This window comes from Typopeltis vanoorti, chromosome 10 (assembly GCF_054136105.1).
Source record: "Typopeltis vanoorti isolate ZY-2024b chromosome 10, IOZ_Tvanoo_1.0, whole genome shotgun sequence".
In the NCBI taxonomy this organism is placed as follows: domain Eukaryota; kingdom Metazoa; phylum Arthropoda; class Arachnida; order Uropygi; family Thelyphonidae; genus Typopeltis; species Typopeltis vanoorti.
The window spans coordinates 91,681,553-91,698,089 of NC_143558.1; the positions used below are offsets into that span (position 1 = coordinate 91,681,553).

At 36.1% G+C, this 16,537-nt stretch overlaps 1 protein-coding gene across 2 annotated transcripts in view; it reads right to left on the reverse strand.

Annotated features, from left to right (window-relative positions):
- The window catches only part of LOC150102589 (ribokinase-like), a 147,799-nt gene that overhangs the window by 36,164 nt on the left and 95,098 nt on the right, over nucleotides 1–16,537 (reverse strand). For both annotated transcript variants that reach the window (XM_090398832.1, XM_090398831.1), the window contains exon 6: nucleotides 12,511–12,602. In XM_090398832.1, the coding sequence (XP_090254958.1) occupies nucleotides 12,511–12,602 (92 nt within the window). The remainder of the gene's footprint in view (nucleotides 1–12,510; nucleotides 12,603–16,537) is intronic.

The window sequence follows — 16,537 nt, forward strand, 5'->3', positions numbered from 1 at the left end:
AACTTGGAACTGCTGAAGGAATTTTAAACCAACTCACAATTCACTTTATGTCCCAAGGACTTACTGAGAGTTGGAGACGTTCCTGACCAAGAAATTAGCTCTCTGGTCAGCCGCTTCCACTCAGTCCACAGGTAGCGGCCAAAGGTTCGTGAGGTGTACTTGCAAGACCAAGTGCCGAAATCTGAAGTGCTTTTGTAGGAAAAAGGCAGTTAAGTGCAATTCAAAATGCCATTCCAATCTGCCTTGTAGCAACAAGTAGTTCAGCACTGGTCTTTCTCTCTTTTTGTAGAAAAATCCAGTATCTTACTTTTTGTACTTCTTACATTTTCACATGCATCTTTTCAATAAAAGCGTTTTTCATACTTTGCTGAAATAGTATTTGTCATTCTATATAATGTCTAGGTATTCTATACAATGCCTAGGGAAAGTATGTAAAATATTAAAATAAAACAGACATTTCATACTTTGCCTAAAAACGTCACGCATTCTATACAATGCCTGCTTTTCACACTTTGCCAGTAACATATATACTTGGATGAATGAATGTATGAAGGTGAAAGACAAACATCCATGCCCTAGGTCAGGCGGGATATTGTTAACATCGTTAATTAATATTAATGTTAATATTGTTGATCTGTGTCACAAGATATTCCTGCCTAACCTACATTATATATGAAGAATTAATTATTCATAATAAATTATTCTAAATTACTTCCAATGTGTAAAATTCAGGTGCAAAATAAATTTCTTTTATGAATACAAAAAAGGAAATTAAAAAAAAAAAAAAAAACAATATTATCTTTGCTGAACGAAGCACTTTAGCAAATTCATTTTCAATAAAAGTTAACTTCAGTTGAAAATGTGTGGATAGACTTATGTGTTCGTCGAACATGTTGTTTATTATTTTAACGGTATAATAGAACACAGAAACTAAGTAAATAACTAGCACTTTTCTAGGACTCTAGTAATATATGATAGCTTTTTTTTTTTTTTTTTTTTTTTTTTTCAGATAGAGGGTGCCAAAATCAGGACTCTAGTCTTTGTGTTGCTGCTACAATTTTGTTTAAGTACACCATGTTGTTTTAGTCTCGCGTATTGTGACAAACAGTGTTTTTGTGCTCTGAAGATGCTGGTTATAACACCAGCGAAATATCAGCATCAAGTTAATAAATTAATTATTTACTTAGTTTCTGTGTTCTATTATACCGTTAAAATAATAAACAACAATTCAGTTGAAAATATCAATATATACTTGAAACAATCATTTTCTACAGCAAACTTTATAAAGTAAACCACAAAAAAATTGCATCAGTACTGATATAAGTGTACTTCTCAAGAATTACTGAGAAGAAAACACAAGAGAAGTGCTTTAAACATGGAATTAAATTAAAATTTCCAATTTAGCCAAAAAACCATAATAGTCCTGGCATACTCCAATATTTAGTATGGTTGAATGCTTTCATAGCACACAGTACTTAAGGCAAATGAAAACGCAGACCAAAGTAACTTTTGCTAAGTAATCTCACTCTAATTCATTTATTATTATTAGTTAAGATGTTATTATCGTCATCAGGCCTTCCAGTATGTCATCAAACTAATGTCTTTCTTCAACCATTCTATCCTCACTCAAACTTTGTACAATATCACACTCACCATCAACTACATCCTAATGGCCTGGTTGGCTAAGTAGTTAGCATATCTATTCTCCAACCAGCAGGCTATGGGTTCAAACTCACTGTGGGCATGCATAATTGTGAATGTCTTTAGGTGGTAGATAAATTTTACTGCCTGGTATGAGGCTGCCATCCTGCTTAATGGAAGCCTGAAGTGGTGCTCTCTTTTTTTTTCCTTCCATATTTGGTCTCATGAGCAGTTTTTCCAGACCAAGTAAAAAAAAAGGGATAAATAAAATTACAAAAACAGAAAATTAAAGTTTACATAAACCTTTCATTGGTGTGAGCCACATAATTTTTTTTGGTTTGCTGAAGTATGGTGGTATAAAAGTCTTACAGTGGCTGCACTGCATAGTTCAGAAAGCCTGGACAGAGGGACGAATTCCCGAAGATTGGAGTAGAGCTCTCATAGTACCCATATATAAAAAGGGAAATAAAACTGAATGTGAGAATTACAGAGGTATTTCCCTACTGAGTGTTCCTGGCAAGATATATGCAAGTATACTTGAGAAACGATTGAGAAGAATTGTGGAAGAAAAACTTGGTGAAGAACAAGCTGGATTCAGGCCAAATAGAGGGGCTGTCAGGATCAGATCTTCACTTTAAGACAAATAGTCGAGAAAGCATGGGAATATAACAAAGATCTGTATTTAAGTTTTGTCGATTTGGAAAAGGCATATGACAAGGTGCCAAGAGAGAAGCTATTCAATACGCTGCAGTTATATGGTGTCAATGGGGCATTATATCAAGCAATACTTAGTCTTTATTTGAGTTGTAAGTCAGCAGTTAGAATTGAAGGAAGTATAGGAAGATGGTTTAATGTTAAATCTGCTGTGAGACAAGGATGTACATTATCCCCTCTGTTATTCATTATCTATATGGATCACATTATGAAGGAAAGTGGTATTAAACCTGATATCAAAATTGGAGATGTTAATGTCAGCTCTTTGCTTTATGCGGATGATGTTATACTTCTTAATAAATCCACTGCAAGTCTGCAAGATTCTCTGACTAAATTGAATAGCTGTTGTAATAGATATGGTATGAAGGTCAGCAATAAAAAGACAAAGACAATGAAAATAGGCAGAATCATTGAAAATGTCAACTGTGTTGTGAATGGAGAACCTCTGGAACAAGTAAAACATTTCAACTACTTAGGCACGATTTTACCAGTTTTAACTTATGGATCTGAGAGCTGGGTCAGAAGTAAAACACTTGACCAAAGACTAGAGACCGCAGATATGAGAGTCCTGAGAAAGATTAGAGGCGTGAACAGATGGCATCAATGGCAATATCATATTAAAAATGAGGATATTAGGAAAGAACTTGACATTGTCAGCATCCAGGAATGCGTTAGCAGAGCTAATCTCAGGTGGTATGGTCACTTAAATAGAATGGGAGACAAAAGATTAGCAAAACAAGTGTTCTCTGCCAGGTTGGCAGAAAAACGACCCAGGGGAAGACCAAGATATAGGTGGATTGATACAGTACAAAGTGCCTTAGATGATAGAAATATAAGATCCGATAATGTTGGAGTCTTGACAAGTAACAGACTGATTTGGAGGAAAATTGTAGATAGGAAGTTAGTAATGATGTAAATTGTTCATGTAGTACTGTCATATCCTGTACGCCCCTTGAGGGTACATGGCAGGAATTTGATGATGATGAAGTCATGACTTTTAATGTTATCCTTCAATATTTTTTTTTTCTTCTACTGGATTAATGCTGCATGGATAACATTAATCCCTGTCCTATCTAATTCCTGATCCTATACTACTGCTCCAAACTATTTCCTAAGCTTTCAATACTTGTATGGTAGTTTTAGAATAACATCCTCTGATCAAAACATATTCATTTTTATTTGTTTATTTATTTATTTGTTAATTTTTAATCTTTGCAACTTTTACTCCTTTGAACTGTAACAGAGTAATCCTATCAACTCAGCTGATACCGAGACAAAGAGCTAGTAAGCACTTGCTACATGACTCATTCATATAATTCATATTTTGAATGTAATTAATGGACTTTCTCCATGATGTTACACTGGATGAAATATGTCAGAGTTTTTGAATAAAATTCTATATTTTTCTATATGGATAAGCTATATAAGTTTCAATAAGACATCCCTTGATGCAATAATCCAAGACTCATAATCCTGATATGCCCTCTGCAGAGGCAAAGGAATACTTTGGAATGGAGGCAGTTGCCAAGGGTGCCAGTGGCAGGATATTTTACTAATTATCAAAATTGTTTCACTATAACAGGATGCTTAGCTATGTATTTGACAAGGGCACCAAAAACTTAGCTACACTGCTGTCCCTCTGTTACATACTGTCTAGGGTGGCTGACCCTCTCACACTCCAGTAATTCATTTCTCTTGCTCCTCTACATGCTATTTCTTTGTTTGTATCTATATTTCAATAATTAAAATCACTTTTCTCTTATTCATTAAACCAATATGTCTAAATATTTTCAGACCTAAAGCAGCATCCTACTAAATATTTCATTGTCTGATTTCACACACACACACACTAAATTGGTACCAGTAACCTAACCAATGCCTTTATTTATCCTTGAACAAAGGAATAGTGGGCACTATTCCTTTGTTAGCAGCAACAGCACACAATGTGATTTGCTAAGAGCTATGACCAAAACCTCTGTGAACAGAGGATCCTCAAAAATATCACATCTGAAACAGATTATAACTGGATGTAGAGTTGCTGTATCCTATCTTAAAGATATCAGAGCAAATAGTATGAATTATTCACAAATTTAACTTGTGCATTACCTTTGAACCATTTCATGAACTGTGTTCTTTCCCATCCACAAAGGAAAAATAAATCCCCCCCAGCACTTAATATATTATTATTATTATTTGACACCTCCAGGGAGTCCAAGACTCATTGAGAGAGGGCACCTACTCTACAACTCTCGGTCTCCACCACTCAACCTCATCTACCTGTCATCCACCAACTGCATCATCTACACCAGCGTTTCCCAAACTTTTTCTATGACGGAACACTTCACAAATCCTGAAATTTTAATAGAACACCTTGGTTAGAGTCGAGTATCATAGGTCTCGTATTCAATGTAAGCTAAGCGCCTACTGCCAAAGCAGGCCATATCGCATTGCATAAATGCGACAGCTCACACTGCAAGTGTGCCGGGCTGCATCGCACTGACCTTGCTTGCGACTGCACGTTTCCTAGAAGTACCTTCATATTTCACTAGCACTTGGAGGTGTCTACAACTGCGGGCGGCTGAGTCAAGGCCAGCGTGTGCTGGCCTTAATAGCACAATTCACACGCAGAGTGAAGAGCTACTGATTTTCAAACATGTTTGAACTTGTTGCAGCATTTAAATTATCAAAATTAACATGAGTCTAGAATGAACCATTCTAGGCTCATGTTAATTTTGATAATTTTTCACGGAACACGGGAAACCCTGATCTACACCAACACCATCTACAGTCCACTACCACTAGTATTTTTCACAGACAATCACAAACATCCATGCCCATGGCAGGATTCGAACCTACAGCTTTTTCGCTGGAGAGCGGATATGCTAACCACTCGCCCAACCAGGCTGGCAATATATACCAGGTAAGGATTAATTAACTTATTTTGGAGAGACTAGTCATTACTGAGATTAGAATTAAAGAACAACAAGATCGTAATAATAATCATAGTTTACAATTATGAATTTTTTTTACAATAATTTTTATAATTAATTTCAGTTTTCATCACCCTATGCTATCAGCACTTGCCATGTTCATGATTAAAGACTAATATGTTAAGTACATGAAACGTTTTATACATTAAACTGTACTTACCAGAGAGCCTGGATGTTTATGATACCTAATATGATTGGTCTTTGTTTAGTCTGCTGCATTTGTGTCATAAAAGTAATACTTGTACTTTGTTGTAGATGACATTCTAATTTTGCAGTGTGGCAGCTATTATTAACAAAAGGTTGTAAACTAACTTAAGGTATATTAAGGGTTCTGTCACCCCATTTCCACTCAATCAAATAAGCCAAATTACTTGTCACAGACAAGTAATTTGGCTTATTTGAAATCTAATTAGGCTCTGATAGGATGGTTAACCCTAGGGCCATAAACAGCAAATGAGTCAATGCATACTGAAATTTGTGGATGTGTGCATCTGAATGGATATGGTGTTCAGAGTCTGTAAAAAAAGTGTTGTTGGATGAAAGTAAGTGTAAAAAATCAGGGAACTAGAGCTTTGGGGAAGGGGTGAGCTATTGAGCGAGTACACGGATACCAGTAAGGCAGTTGAGTGTAAGAATGTGCATAAAATGCCTAACTTAGTATCACTGGTAACATATCAGAATTGGATTTGTTAATGGATAGTTAGAATAAAGTGTAAGAACAGCGGTGAACCTAAGAGGCTATTGCACTTCATGTATACTAATGCCAGGAGCATGAAGAAGGCAGAGTTTTTAGCATTGGTTAGTTCATTCTGAACAAAGGTAACTGGCATTACTGAAACATGGCTGACAGAAGATGATATAGTTATTGGGATAGAATCTGAAGGACATAGTGTTCAGGGAGGATAGAGAGAAAAGAACGGGGCAGAGCATTATCGATGATAGCTGATGAACTGCAACCAAAGAGAGTAGGAGTCCATCTGCAGGTCAGTGAAAATAGCACATTTAAGGCCATCTGGTGTGAGATAGTGATTAACAGAACAAAACATACAGTTGGTTGCTTCTATAGACCAGGGGATGTAAAGTTTTGATTTCACCAAAACTAGCAGGAAAAGCTGGTCGCTTCTGAGAAGATTAAGTGTGGCAGAACCAACAGCATACATACCACCAGAGATAATTACAGACCAAATAGCTAATCATTTACTGAAAACCTCCAAGATACATCCCAGCTCTACCAGGAAAATAACTGTGCAATCTATCATCAGAAAAAAAACTGAAGATGGAGCCCCAAGCTTCCTGAAAGAAAACTCACCAAAAGTATAGTGGGAAGCCAAAATAATTGCTGTACCCAAACTAGGGAAAGAGCCAAACAATGTCAAGAATCTTCAACCTATCTCCTTGCTTTGCTCCACCTTTAAGCTCTTTGAAAGAATTCTCCTTAAAAAAATTTCAGCACTCATCAAAAGAGCACTCTTGATTGAATAAGCTGGCTTCAGGCCAAGAAGAAGTTGCTGTGACCAGGTCCTGGCCCTGACAATGCAGATTGAAGCAGGTTTCCAGAAGAAACTTATATCCGGAGTCACTTTCATTGACCTAACATCAGCTTATGACACAGTCTGGATAAGGGGTCTCCTCCTAAAACTAGGCAATATTATAAGTGTAAAAAACTTTCCCACTTTTTGAATCTGAGTCCATATTGGTGGAAAAAAAAAGAGCAGGATCAGATTCCTCCACAACGGTCTCCCACAGGGCTCTGTGTTAGTCCCTTTACTCTTCAACATCTACATGCCACATACCAGCAAATACATGTACGCCGATGATCTAGCAATCCTACACCAGTCTATCTCCTTTGCCAACCTGGAAACAACCTTGAACACAGACCTAAACATCCTGGAAGAGTACTTCAAGCACAGTGGTACCTGAAGCCAAATCCAACAAAAACTGTGTCCATAGCATTCCACCTAAACAATTCAGAGGCAAATCGACACCTCAACCTCTGTGACAAGATGATAAAACATGAGCTTCACCCAAAATACCTTGGAGTGAGCTTGGACAGAAGTCTAACCTATAAAAGGCACATCACCAACCTGTACAACAAAATTAAAACGAGAAATAATATCATCTCAAGGCTTGCTGGAACAACCTAGGGTTGAGGGCAGAAGTCCTAAGGTTGTCTGTACTAGCCCTTGCATTCTCTGCAGCAGAATATTGTGCCCCCATTAGAGAAAGAAGTGCACATACTAACATCATAGACACCCAGCTAAACTCTAACATGTGCATAATTAGTGGGACACCGAGAAGCACCTCTCTCTCTCCCAGCTGCCTGTCCTATCCAACACTGCTTCACCAAATATACAGAGAAGACAAGCTTCAATTAAAAAATTTAATAAAGTAATGAGCAACCTGCTGCTGCAGAGAGAACACTGGTCCAACAATCTTCCAACAAATGCCTCCTGGTTGAAGATTCATGTGGTCTGCAGTCTGGTTTTGCTCTTCCCAGGAAGATTTGGTCATCTGTCAACAGGATCAGAATTAACCAGGGTAGATGTGGCTACCTACCACACAAATGGAAACTGTCAGACAACCCTTATTGTGATCGTTTCCCCATAGCCCAGATAATCATGCATATTGTGAACGACTGCCAATTTCATGGTAACTTCCAAGACATCCACGAGATGACAGGTGAAGCCCTAGCTTGGCCTTAAACTGGACTGGACATTGACCTATCCATTGGCAAATAAGCTCAATCAGTAAAGGGCAGGTAATTATTATGAGGGACTTCAACTAAGGGAATGGAAACTGGAAGGAGGGAAGGATACGTGGAGGAATGAAATGGTATTTACGCAGTTATTAAGGAATAATTATCTGAGGTAACATGTGATGGAATGTACTAGATGTTTGTAAGTGCTACATAATTGCATCAGAGAATTTATCCATAACCAATATGTCCACATTATCACCAATTGGTGAGAGTGATCATATGGTCTTGACCTGGGAGGTGGCTAAATGTATGGAATTTTCAGTTAAGAGGAGGTATATGTGGAATTACAGGACTGGTAATTATGACAAACTTAGAAGATTGATTGGATCAGTGCCACAGAATGTGAAACTGCAAGGGCTGGATGTTGACAGTGGATAGGAAGTGGTAAAGGAGTGTTTAAGGGAAATAAAAGCAGACTATATACCTAGCGTCAAGAGAATAAATCAAGTGGGAGTTAAAGAGATGAATACCATCATTAAGCTAGAGCTACAAAAAGAAAAATCTGTGGAGAGAATTCAAGGAGAAAGGTGACCAGCAGGAACATGAGCAGTATAAAGCACAGACCCAGAAGGGTAACCAGTATGGCAAGAAAGGAAAAAGCAGAGTATGAAAGGAAATTAGCAGTACAGGCCTGTATTGCTAATGTTGCTAAAAGGAAGAATGATTTTAATGAATGCTGATGGTACGGAGATAACTGAACAAGGTGAAATAGTAGAAATACTAAATGAATACTTTGCAAGAGTATATCATCTAGGTGGAGATATTATATTAACAAGAGAGGTAAAGGCTTATATGGAAACTAAGATAAATGAACTGGAGATGCATTGCATGTTACAGAACCTTATTGTGAATGCAGCTATAGGATTAGATGGTATACCAGTTCAAGTTTTAGTGCTAGAGAACTGGCAGTGCTTTTGATTACATTGTTTATTTTAAGTCTTGGCTCTGGGTTAGTCCCAAGTGAGTGGAAAGAGGAGAAAATAGTATAGTTCCATTGCATAAAGGAGGTTTCAAGACTGATGTGTCAAATTACTGACCTATCAGCATATCAAGAGTTGTTAAGGTATACTGGCGAAGTTGGTCAAGAGTAAAATACAGGAATATACAGAAATGGGATACTGTATGGCAGGAAACATGGTTTTGTGAAGGTAAGGCATGCCTCAGTAACCCTCTCACATTTTATAATACAGTGACAGCTTAGTTGGATAAAGGTAATGGGTTCACAGTGATACTGCTGGAATTTGACAGGATATCACATGGAAGTCTAATCAATAAATTGCAACACATTGGGATGGATAGAAAGTTGGTGAAGTAGATAAGAGAGCAGTTGACAGTGGCTGTACTGGAGAAGTTGTCAAATGTAAAATATAGGAATAGACAGAAATGGGATACTGTATTGAAGGTAACATGGTTTTATGAAGGGTAGATTATGTCTTAGTAACTTTCTCACATTTTATAATACAGTGACAGCTGAGTTGGATAAACGTAATAGGTTTACAGTGATATTGCTGGAATTTGTAATTCCAGCAATATCACTGGAATTACAAATTTCATTGATATTGCTAGACACCACATGGAAGTCTAATCAATAAATTGCAGGACATTGGGATAGATAGAAAGTTGGTGAAGTAAATAAGAGGGTGGTTGACAGATGTAGTTGTCAGGAGTTGTTTTGACAGGAGAGTGGCTGTTCATTTGAAGCAGTCTGGTGTGAGATTGAGGCCAGCAAGACAAAATATACAATTGGTTGTTGCTATAGACCAGTGAGTTCCACTGATGATCTTGAAGACATGTTGCCAAATTAGTACAGCGAGTACAGGTCGAGTGATTATTATGGGAGACTTCAACTATGGAGATATAGACTCGAAGGAAAAAAGATCGCATGGCAGGAAGAAAATCGAATTTATACACCTATTGAGAGATAATGACTTGATCATGTGATGGAGGGGACTAGGGATGTGAGAGTATTGGACCTGATCATAGTGTAAAATTCGATGCAGTGTAAATTTTTATATTTTTTATTTCATCGACTTTTACAGAAGTCACATCTAGAAAAACTTATAAAAATAACTTTTGGTTGTTATTGTAAATAGAATACTAAAGGCCTATGTATAAAGCCCAAAGGGAATTAATTAGCCTGCTTGCTCGTTTGCATAAACAAAGAATGTCAAAGTGATAAAGCCAAGGGCAATGCCTTTGCCATTGGAAGGTTATTTGATGTTAGTGCTCTGATTAAAGTGTAAGAGAGCTCTTTTGTTTACACGTTCAGTCTTAGATGACCCTCAAGGTCAGTGGAGAAAGGGGCGGCAAGATTCAAACATAGTTTCCCAGTCCGGTAAAACAGATTAAAGACATACGAAAGGGGAGAAAAGAGAAGTCGGCAGAAATTTTAGATCAAGAGAGTCACGAGGAAATATCTGGGATTCCAAAACCTACATCCAGAGTTTGCGCGGGAAGGTACAGGGATTTCAATCCTTAACCCAAGGTTCCAGAGAAGACCGAATATAAGGCTAGGATCTTCAACCATCGAGGTCGACAGTTTTGGCTAGAACAGAGAGAAATTGAAAGGAGGTAACGAGGTGGAGGTCGATCCACGGCAAATCATCCAGATCAAAAATGATGGTTACCAGAAGCGATTAACTAAAGAGGGAGCAGCTGAGCCGGACCCAATGTGTTGCCGATCAGACAAATCTGCATGTGCTCCTTATGCTGAATTCCCTTTGCCCGAAGCTCCAAGACGGCGGGAAATCGCGTTCCAGACACGTCAATCATTCTGAATGAAATACCAGTGCTCCAAAAACCTCTAAGGAAAGAACTCAAAACCCAAGACGGAAAAGGAAACTAAGGACTCCGAGATGAATAGAGACGAAGTGCACAAAAGGCAAAAAGAATTCATGTGAGTCAATTGTTGTATATTATTTTTTGTATGTGATGTAAGGACTACCTTAATGGACTGCTAAGTTTAATGTGATAAGATGGTTATAGCCTGAAAATAATTAATGCAATTTTATTGTTGGAATTATTAAGTGTATGGATCAGAGCATAGCAAATTCCTAAGAAGTGATTCGGCATAATGTTAAATTGTTAATTGTAAGGAATTCTAAGGCTTTATGCTGCATAATTACAGAAAATTACCATAGTGATTCTGTTCTAAATTAGTTTGCTTAAAATAGGAGTCATAAATTATATTGCAGTAATTTTGTAAGATTTATGTTCCACAATTTACTTCCTATTTACTACAGCATACTTCCACAATTATGTTACATAATTGTGGAAGTATGCTGTAGAAGTTTGTCATATAGAGTGTAGCTTAAGTTAAAGATGATATAAGAAGCAACTTCCCTATTGCATGTATTATTTATTCAGTCTTAGTATTTAATAAACATGCTTGTTATTTATATTCAATGAGTACCGTCTGATCTTTAATATGCAATGCACTGTTTCGAAATAAACTCGATCCTGTGAGCGGGGGGAACTAAATGATAGATAAGATAGATAACATTCCCATTTTCCCCTTGCATATTACGCTTAATAACCTGCATGGCAAAGTAACTTGGCTTCAATATAGGGCAGTTAATCTTTCTGCATAATGTATTATGGCTGTCAGTTGCATGAATTCTGGTCAGTTTGGCTGGTTGGCAAGATGAAAAACCTCAGTTTCTAGAACAAGAATGTATGACTGGCTAATTCATCTTCAACTGAAAAGCCCTGATAAAGATTCTTCTTGTCCTAGATGAAATTCAAACCTTGACTATTCCAACCAAAGAGCATAATCAAAATTGAATGAACTACAGAGGCTCCTTAATTCAAATAAAGAATATGTCAAATTATCAGGATTAATCTAGATTATATTAAATATGATTAAATAAGATTAAGCAGGATGTATTATTATTTTTATAATATTATTACAATCTATCTCTCCAGAATTAAGAGACTCATCACAGAAGGTTCATTCTAAATGCCACAATGCCTATCATGCCATATTATAAATTCATACATATACAGTCCTTGTACTAATGCCATTCTCTGTCATTGCATTCCAATCATCTTACTGCTCTCCACAGAAAAAAACATCACTCATCACACCATTTCACTCTTACCCATCTGCTCTTTGAAAAATACCCCGATATTTATTTTTGGTGAGTTATCTCAATAACTTTTGTCTCAATAACCTATAACCTTTGTTTCAATGAGTCCTCTCTTACAGCTGAACTTAATCACATACACCACACCTTCTTATCTAATGGCTACAGTTTCCCACAGTATCAAAAAAATAATCAATCCCTCCCCCAATCTTCTCTGGGTGAACATTATCAAATGAAAATAACATTTGTTTTTTGGGGATCATTTTATAAAAAAGCTAATGAGAATATCTGAAGCTGAGATAGATGATGAAACAATACTAACCTCTGTTTCATTGATGCAGAATATGTCACAGAAATCATACACTTCTTGATAAGGTTCACCTGGAGCTGGAGCACCATTGACAACTGTCATTACTAAAATCAGTATGAATATAATAGTATGAAACTAAATCACACATTATTTTTAAATATTAATAGTTATTCAAATACTACCAAAAATTATGTGTTCTATTAGATAGAGAAAATACAGGAAAACTTCGCTTAATGCGAATTCAATATGCACGATAATCAGTTAGCACAATTGAGTAAAATGATACTATTTCCCACTTTACACGAGTGATAAATCAGTTAACACGATTTTTTTTTTACGTTATGTGAAATTTTACATTATGCGAAATTTTTTGTCGCCAATCTGCAGCAAGCGGAAAAGCTGGAAGTCATTAAGAGATATGAAAGTGGTGCAACTAATACAATGATTGTGCAAGACCTGGGATACAGCGAGTCTACAATTTGGGCTATATTAAATATAAGAGCAAAGAATACAAAGAATGAAGAAAAAGTGCTACTGCTTCTTTAAGCATGCAGATCACCCGAAATAGAAGACATTTAATGATCGAAATGGAGTTTCTTTTATCACTCTGGAATGAGGATTATAAACAAAAAGGAATACCTCTTAGTACAGGGAATATTCAGGCAAAAGCTCTCAATATTTTTACATCATTGAAAGACCAAATTTCAAGAGAAATGTGAAAGCTTTACTGTGAGTTTATGTTGGTTTGACCATTTTAAAAATTGAACTGCAGTGCATAACTTAAGAATAACTGCGGAATCTGCTAGTGCTGATAAAGATTCTGCAGTCAAGTTTCCTGAAGAATTGCAAAGGAGGGTGATTATGATGATTGACAAATATTCAACATCGACGAAATTGGTCTCTTTTGGAAGCATATGCCAACAAAAACTCCTAGCTAAAACGGAAGCATCTCAACTAGAATACAAAGTATCTAAAGATAGTCTTAGACTTTTATTAGGCGGCAATGCAGAAGGCAACTTTAAACTGAAGCCTAATATTAGTTTATTGTGTGCAAAATTCAAGATCTAACATTATTGATGAAATCAGCACAATTGAAAAAGAACTTAGATTTAATGAACTGGATAATGAAGATGTGAGAAACTTGCTCGATTCCCATTCAGAACATTTAAGCAAGGATGATCTCCTTCAACTAGAAGAACAGCGTGCATATGAAGAAGAAGATGTGTGCAAAGCAGAAGAAGAGAATGTTATGACTAAGAAGCTAACTGCAAAAGAACTTGAGCTAGTTTTCGCATTGAACATGCTAAGGAAATTTTGTTTGCTGATCTTGATATGGAACGAAGCTTCGAAGTCCGCCAAAATCTTAATAAAGCAATTGGCAGCTATCGCAAATTGCATGACAAGATGAAAATGTCGAATACAATTCAAACATCTTTACTTAATTTTTTTCTAAAAAAGTAGCAAATGTTTAGACATTAAATAAAAATTTAAGCAATTGATTTTTATTAACTTTGATTATTTTATCCCCTAATATAGCTTTATTTTTTTTCTAAATTTACGCTAACTGATGGATGAATTATAATTATTCCTATTGTTTATTGTATTCGCTTAGCGTGCATTAATTGATACAGAAAACGCTCTCTGTATACCATAAATATTCACGTATAAGACCATCTAAAAATAGAAAGAGGGCAGAAAATTTTCATAACCATCAAGAAAAAATAAATGACTCAGACAAACATCCATATCAAAATGCATGTAATTAAAATGAATTTTCAATGCCCAGTGCAGTTTCATTAACTGATATGAATGTTCAATTCCATTTTAACATTGATAACTGGATCTATGCATGATTTTGTATAAGACGCAAAATAAAACAACATAAAATATACTTGAAATTAAAGATACCAAGAAATTATATACTTGGTTTAATCCTTTATCCAAGTGTAAGCAAAAAAGTTTGCGCCTGAACTATTTTCAGGACTGGGGCAACTCATAAAAAGAAGCGCTAGAGCTTCACATTACTTGCCTTAGTATCCCATAATGCAAAGCACATATCCTTATGGATATGTATAATGCTATGCATTATGGGAATGGTCACCACCCAGACTGGTTTTGATCTTTATTGAGGTCTCATCAGTGGGAGCCAGACCCAGAGGTGATACCAAGGTTGAAGTAATGCAGAAGTCATATTTTCATATATGAGTTTCCAAAAGATGTCACACCTTATTAATAAAATAATGTCTCCCACTAATGAGACCTCAATAAAGGTCAAAACTGGTCTGGGTAGTGACCATTCCCATAATGCATAGCATTATACATACCTGTAAGGATATGTGAGTTGTATTATGGGATACCAAGGCAAGTAATGTGAAGTTATAAGCTTCTTTTTATGAGTTGGCCCAGTCCTGAAAATAGTTCAGGCACAAACTTTTTTGCTTACACATGGATAAAGGATTAAACCAAGTAACGTATTTTCTGGCGTATAAGACGCACCAGCCTATAAGATGCACCCCCTTTTCTGTACACATTTTTAGGAAAAAAACTTTATCACTGAATATTATAATGAATTTACAGTATTTCAAATATAAAGTAATAAGCAGGGCTACTTTCAACAAATACCTAATCTAACTAGGAAAGAGTACCCACCTTTTAATCTTCTTCGTCAAAACCCAGAAATTCATCTCCAGAGCTAAATGAAGAGAGACACTTGAAACCTATTCTAAATAAGAATCTGAGTCCTCATATAACAAATTGTCCTCTGTACCATCCAGTGCATTACTGATGCCACACTTCTTAAATGATTTAACCACTGTCTCAGTTTTCACAGCATCCCATGAAGCTTTGACCCACTCACAAATTTGTGAAATGCTAGGCCTCTTCCTTCTTCGTGATGGCGTAACCTCAAAATCTGAAGACTGCATCCAACTGTTCCACTTCTCATTCATAAATTCCTTAAATAGTTTATTAATACAGACATCTAAAGGTTGAATCTGACTAGTTAGACCTCCTGGAATTACAGCTAACTGAGTTTTCAATTCCCTGAGTTTATTTTTAACATCTTCTGTTCTATAAGAACGAAAGTGATCCCATACTAGCAGGGCAAGCTTCTTCAACAGTCTGCCATGGTGCTTAGACCCAATTTTATCTATCCATAACTTCATTTCTCCTCCATCCATCCATCCATCCATCCATCCATCCATCCATCCAACATGTACAAACACTCCTTTAAGCAGTTTTTCTTTGGGTAGCATCTTCCTTTTAAACTCTACGTAACTGGAATACTCTCACATACCACAAGAAAGAAAGAAAGAAATCGCGTAACTCGGAACAGAGAAAATTTCCAGAAATGAAAGTAATAAAAAAAAATGAGTATTGCCGTATAAGACGCACCCTGTTTTTCAGACCTATTTTCAAAGAAAAAAAGTGAGTCTTATAAGCAGGCAAATACAGTATATAATTTCTTGGTATCTTTAATTTATAGTATAACCAAGTGGAAAAACTTCCAACAAAATATACATTTTTTTTCCTTTTTTTTTTTTAAATCTAAGTGAGAAAGAGGGGTAAACTGTTTTACATAATACAACATACAAGGGGAGGTCCTGGAAAGTTCTGATAAACACCTAGAACAAAAATGATTTTAAAAGCAACCAATATAACCACAAGAAAGAGTATACTAATAACTGCGTTATGAAGGTAACTTATATTCTCATATGTTCTTTCTTGTGGTTATAACAGTTGCTTTAATATAATTTTTGTTCTAGGTGTTTATCAGAACTTTCCAGACCCCCCCCCTCATATATAATACATAATATGAATAATTTTAATATATGAAATCCAAAGATAAAAAAAGGTATTGACAGAAACCACAGAATGTAATAAAAAAGAAATTATTTCATGCTGTCACTAATCTTTGAATATTGTAGGATTTCAACGCACCTCACCTTCAATTCGAAAGCTGTAATTCATATAAAGACTGCTCTCCTAATTATTGCTGCTTATTGATTTTTGTAAATTTAAGAAAATCTCAATAAAACCA